The 6752-nt window shown below is 32.7% G+C and overlaps 1 protein-coding gene across 1 annotated transcript in view; it reads right to left on the reverse strand.

Moving 5' to 3' along the window:
* Positions 1–5897, reverse strand: part of LOC145291143 (sterol O-acyltransferase 1-like) — a 169963-nt gene extending 164066 nt beyond the window's left edge. The window contains exon 1 of the mRNA XM_080136660.1: positions 5534–5897. Coding sequence (XP_079992786.1) covers positions 5534–5600 — 67 coding nt within the window. The 5' untranslated portion in view covers positions 5601–5897. The remainder of the gene's footprint in view (positions 1–5533) is intronic.
* Positions 5898–6752: the final 855 nt, after the last annotated feature.

The raw sequence follows: 6752 nt of genomic DNA on the forward strand, positions 1-6752 counted from the left end.
TTTCCTTCACATTTTTGCCAAGTTTCAGAAAAATCTAATGGATGGGGCTAAAAGTGTCATTTTTTGCAATTTTGGGCATTTGAGACACCTTTTGAGCTCCTGGAATGCCGAATCCCAGTGAAAATGGACAAACGATGCATTTTCACACCTTAAGACATGTATATTTGAATTCAGCACCATGGAAAACTACTATATAGACATACATGTCAAGTTCTTGGGTAATATGAAAAAAGAACTCCAAAAAGGTATTTTTTTTAGCCCTAAAAGTCCCAGAGGGATGCGAACCAGAATTTTGCTAGGGTCACCCATACTGAATAATAGAATAATAGCTTCCACATTTTGGCCAAGTTTCAGGAAAATCTAATGGATGGATCAAACGCTATGGGGGAAAAGTGTCATTTTGGGCTATTTTGGGGTATTTTTTTTACCTCTTTTGAGCCCCTGAGAATACCAAATCCCAGTGTAAATGGATAACGGTGCAGTTTCAGGCGTTAGCACGTGTATATTTGAGTTGACCACAGTGAAAAACCACTATATAGTCAGACATATAAAGTTTTTGTTGAGAAATATGAAAAAGAGCCACAAAAGGAGGCGCTTTTAGCACTGAAAATCCCTGGGATGCGAACCAGAATTTTGCCAGAGTCACCCATACTGGATTTATATTAAGAACAATGGGCTCCACATTTTGGCCAAGGTTCAAAAACATCTAATGGATGGATAAAAAATTATGAGGCAAAATGTGACATTTTTGGCCATTTTGAGACATTTTTGACCTCCTTTGAGCCCCTGGGGCACAACGGGAATTTTTGTAAAAAAAAATGTTTTTTTACTGTGCACATCTATTTAATGAAATACAATTTGCGGCAAAATTTCAGGAAAAACTAATGGACGGTTATCTGGCAATAGTCCGGACTAATAGACACACGAACGCCACTGAAAATATAGGCCCCTCTCTGATAAATTGGCGTACCAATAACTGTTTATGTTGTTCGTTACGAAAATTTACAAAACAAATGTAAATAAATCAGAAAGTGTTTATTCTATTTAAAGCATCCGTTCAGATACTACGCTTCATCTTTTGTTTTCTCTGTGAAAAATCTTTCTGGACCAAGGCATGGCCTACTATAATAGTAGGCCATGACCGAGGCAAATTTTATTCCAATTCTGAACGCCCTTTGTAAGGAGCTGGATTTCCCCCACATTAAAAACAGGCCTGTATCCAACTATACTCTCGTGAGGAGGTAAATAAACAATTCGACATCTAAGTGAACTTTGGTTTATTTTCAATACACTCATTTTGCTTCTCATATTTTGTCCTTTAGTTCTCACATTCTATGACCGATTTTTCTCACAAGAAAGAATTGCTATTTTCTGTGTCAGAATCTGACACTTATTGTTGGTTGATTTTTGACCTTGAAGTATTTTTTTATTTTTGTGTTTAGTTTCTTATCTCTCATTTTCAAGTAGTCTTCGGGCCTTGATAAGTGGTGAGTCCATTGTAAAAAAAAAAAAAAAAAAAAAAGTGGCTTCATGTCACGTCTGGAGCAATTTCTATATAAAAATAAAAATCACTTTCGCGTGTTGAAAAAAAATATAGTTTCAGGTAAGTTTTATCCAATAATTCACACGTAACCGCCTAAAAAAGTAGAATCTTATAGAGTGTAGCTGAGGGTGCCCATCTACAAGTTTTGAAACATTTTGGGGGAGAGCTAAAAAAAAAAAAAAAAAAAAAAAGAAAAGAAAAAAGGTTAACCTTAAATCAACTTTGGGAGTAGGGTATTTTTTTCATTTGTACCTATGTTTTAGTGTCGTCTGTCTTTCCCTTTTCATTTGTACCTATGTTTTAGTGTCGTCTGTCTTTCCCTTTTCATTTGTACCTATGTTTTAGTGTCGTCTGTCTTTCCCTTTTCATTTGTACCTATGTTTTAGTGTCGTCTGTCTTTCCCTTTTCATTTGTACCTATGTTTTAGTGTCGTCTGTCTTTCCCTTTTCATTTGTACCTATGTTTTAGTGTCGTCTGTCTTTCCCTTTTCATTTGTACCTATGTTTTAGTGTCGTCTGCCTTTCACCTTTTCTTTTTCGCGGCTTTTAAATCAAACTACTTCGACCATTTCTGTCAGTGTTTTTCGAACACCACATCACTATTGTAAAGAAAAGAAAAAAATAAAACCGGGAAAAATATTATGACCTTTAATTATAAATAAAATAAACATGTCTTTTATTTCATTGTTTTCCGTTACGTTTTGTTTCTTTTTAAGAGTAAATATTTAAAAAAATTTTTCAATTCGATTAAAAAAAAAAAAAAAGAAAAGGAAACGGATCTGTGTACTTGATTTGATCAAACGACGAACATTAACAAGAACAGATTATTATTTATTCATCTTCAATATCCACAGAAAAGATAATCCGAAAAGATAATCGTAGTAAAACATTCGACAAAATAGGGGGGGGGGGTCATTTTTTCAGAAAATAAATATTGCAAACTAAAGTGGTCATTTAGTGAGGGTTTAGTAAACCCTCACTAAATGACCACTTTATTTTTTTCAGGACGATTGTCACAAGTGCCAATAAAGGGTTATAAAACACTCTCCCTTCCTCGTGTTAAGAATAGCTTTCAAAATAACGTTATTACATAAACTCTTAATACCATAAGAGCAGACGTTACGTTCTTGGTCTTTTGGCCAAGATTGAAATGTAGTATCTGTTCTTCAGATACTGCATTTCAATTTCTTGTTCTCTTTCAGTGGATGAGAAATCCTTCATGACTGAGAATTTTTATTTTTGTTCCATTTCTCCACTAAAATCGACCTTGGTGTCGAACTCTGTCCCGTGCATTCTAAATAGCAACATAATTTCTTAAGTACCATCTCAAAAAAACAAAAAACAAAACAAAAAAAAACAACGTAAACATGGTTATTTTGTTTATTATTGCTTAAAATTAAATGCGCGCTGTTTTTTTTTTTTGTTGTTTCGATTGTTAAACGTGACTTAAGAGCAAGTGTAGTATCTGTTGTGGTAACACACTTCATTTGTTTCTATTTTTTATCAGGGAAGGAGAAATCCTGCTAGACTAAGGCAATTTTAATTTTTGTCTCCATAAACTCTGCCCTCGTGGAGAGACTAATAAATAGAAATTTACATTATTATTAATAAAACAAGATCTTGTGTGACCATGTTTCTCATCTGTTCGTAACTTGGATAAATCAAAGAAAAGAAAAATCTATTGGTCTGCATAGTGCATCACTACCGTGCTGAATTAATAACGTTATTATTTAAAAAGCCATTCTTAACATGGGAAGGCGAGAATATTTTGTAATTATGCTGTACTTTCACCTAACAATTTAAGGCGGACCTGAAAAATCTTGCCGCCATCTCTATTTTTGATTTATATTAAAAACAAAACAAAAAACTAAGCGGATTATTATCAAATGGACACTAGTTATCAAAAAAGATAAAAAGTCAACATTTAAATATTTGTAGGGGTGCTGCTCCTCAGTGCTCAGTTTCTAATGCAATGTTCTAGTTTTAGAACCATTAACCATTTTGGCCAAATTTTGCGAATTTAGCCTTTTTTTTTTTTTTTTTTTTTTTTTAAACAATTTGGCCTTTTTTTTTTTTTTACAATTATTTTAAAAAAACGAAATTGAAAAAAATAAATTCGCAAAGTTTGGCCTAAAAACGTCGAGTGGTTCTTAAATGGGTGATCAATTTACTAGAACCTCACATTAAAAACTGAGCATCTCTTACAAATATTTAAATATTGACTTCTTTTCCCCGATTTTCTTTGATAATCTGGTGGACAAGTGTCCATAACTCGCAGAAAAAAAAATATTTAAAAAAAAAAAGACAATATAGAAAGATTGGGGGGGGGGTCAAAATTCTTCAGGTCCGCCAAAAAATATTGGTACCTATGCATCTATGTTACCGTGCTGAAATAAGGTTATTTTTTAGAAAGCCATTCTTAACATGGGGATGGGAAGGTGTTGTGTAACTATTAACTTTCACCTAACAATTTAATAAAAAAATACATCGTAAAAATTGAATTTAGCTCAAAAATACTATTTTAAAAAATGACAGATGCATTATAAGGTGTATTATTGCTGCATTATTTAATGTTTTTATTTAAAAAGTCTCTCGACACTTGCAACACGGGCCTATCACAGTAAAATCAAATATATATATATATATATATATATATATATATATATATATATATATATATATATAAAAAAAATTAAAATGTATCCAATACAAAATATTCCCAAAAGTTTTTTTTTTTTTTTTTTTAATTTTGATAAATCAGATTTTGGATAAATGTGACTCTCGGAATACCCTGCCCAAATCACCGCTAAAAATCGTCCGTATCCATCAAACTTAAAGACCGAACCGGAAACTCGAAAGCGAAATGAAATAAAAATTTATTTATTGATTTATTTGCTTTTTTATTTAGTTTAGTCCACCAGAATTTTACTTTTTTAGTAAGAACAAATTAATGTTTCACGACGTTTCGGCCAACTATTCCTCTGGCCTTCGTCAGGTGCTAGTCGCGACGGGATAGGAACTCCGAATCTCCTAACTGCATGCACTGCAATTACTGCCTTCCGTAGTTGTCGTCCTACCACGTTTTGGCCAAGTAAGTCTCTGGCCGGCTTTGGGTAAGATTGAACATGCTATCTTCAGACAATTTTGCTGTCGACGAGTAGTTTTCATGATATGAAGACCATAATTATTCATTGTATTCTCTATTGTTTTCACTGGTTACCATGTTTGTTTTTGCGCACTCGCGCAAAAACAAAAAAAATGAATGCATGTACAAAATAAACAAAACAATTCGGTACGAGTAATCCGGACGTAAATAATAACGTTATTATTTAAAAAGCCATTCTTAACATGGGGAGGGTGTTTTACTGTTTTGTACATATTCTATACTTCACCCTTACAATAGAATAAAAAAAACATAAAACTTTAATTAAACTTGGAAATACTATTTTAAAAATAGCGCGGATCACTCTCTGCACTAGCACCGAATTTTCGTAATTTTTGGATGTATTACTATTTTCGACATGACAATTAAGTATGTAATGTTGCTTTTGCTTAAAACGATATATTTAAATAATCGATTTGTCGAATATAGCTTAACAAGAACCAATATTATTTTACTAAATAAATATTTTTAAAATGCGGCTTGTATTTATCAAAGTTACGTCTAGGCGAGAAACACAATAGACATTATCTGATTGCCAGTCGTCGGTCATTGTAACAAAGATCTTTTTATAATAACAACAATGATGGTACTCATGCAGAGAGTAATCCGTGCTGAAATAATAACGTTATTATTTAAAAAGCCATTCTTAACATGGGGAGGGGGATGTTTTGCACCTATTCTGTACTTTAACCTTACAATTGAATAAAAAAAAACATATCAGAAAACTTTAATTAAACGTGGAAATACGATTTAAAAAATAGCGCGGCACTCTCTGCATTAGCACCACAATAATAAGTGTAGTATTCGATAAGATGATAAACAACTCACCATATTTTTCCATTTTAATATCTCCGTTAAGAAACCGAGAATGTACACGGGGATCCATCTCAGCCATGATGACAACAAAGCAGACATAAACGTCTCGCTACAAAGCAGGAAGGAACTGCCTTGACGTGGTAGCACGCCTTTGCTTAGCGTTATGACGCACTTCCGGTATTTCCTGCAAGGATCACCCGTCCTTATTACCGCTACACGTGTAATTTTGATTAAAAAAAAAAAAATACTCCACCCCGATACACATTTTTACTTTGTTTATTTTGAAATTAGCTTATTGAAATTAAAACCATTGGGTTCGTTTTACAATAGACAGAGATACGAAAAAGTGTTTATAACAAATAGATGTTACAAAGGTAAGATAGGTTGGCGCTGTTTTACAATTTGTTATTGTTCTAAGAGAGACAACTCTCTTTTACTAAGAGATTCGTTCATTTTTTTTTTTCATCTCATAATTTAGGACGCTATTAAGCTGTTAGTAAGTTTACAAAACCATACTTTTATGGTTTCCGTTTTTTGTTTTTTTTTTAAGGGGGGGTATTCAATTACAGAACTTGTAAAGTTTTTAACAGGTCCTTCTACAGTTTAATTAACCTTTTTTTTTTCGTAAGTAACGTGCCGACATTAACCGAGCAGAAGAACCATTTAATATTTCACAAACATTCTGTAACAAGTAGTATCTAGCGTTACGTGAGAACAAGAAAAAAATGCCCGTGACTTGACTCTTACGTCAGTTAGAAATAAAAATAAAACAAAATGCTTTTAGAAACTGGCCCAATAAATGTCACGATAACATTTAATTTTACTTAAATTTTCCGTACCTCTATTTATTGTAAAAAATAAAATAAATAATAAAAAAAATAAAGCAATTTGCATTAGAATACCAACTAAAGACTCACCTTGTAAAAGTTGAATTTTATGGGTATTTGAGTCTGTTTTGAACGAATATCACATTTAAATTTGTCGCCGACAAATAGTTTTTTCGATATTAAGATCTTTATTATCCAATATATTGTTTTCACTGGTAGCCATGTTGGTTTTTGTGCACGTGCATTGAAGTACTGCACGCTGCTCAATGACATAATTATAGTATGTTGATTTATACAAACCGTATTATCTGCACATGTGCATACATGTTTCAGCTTTGATCTTTTTTTACTCCTGATCTGAAATGAAACACGTACATCAAATCTGTTGCCAGGGACGCTGGAAA

Source organism: Euprymna scolopes, chromosome 12, assembly GCF_053919585.1.
Source record: "Euprymna scolopes isolate OS-2025 chromosome 12, ASM5391958v1, whole genome shotgun sequence".
Classification (NCBI taxonomy): domain Eukaryota; kingdom Metazoa; phylum Mollusca; class Cephalopoda; order Sepiida; family Sepiolidae; genus Euprymna; species Euprymna scolopes.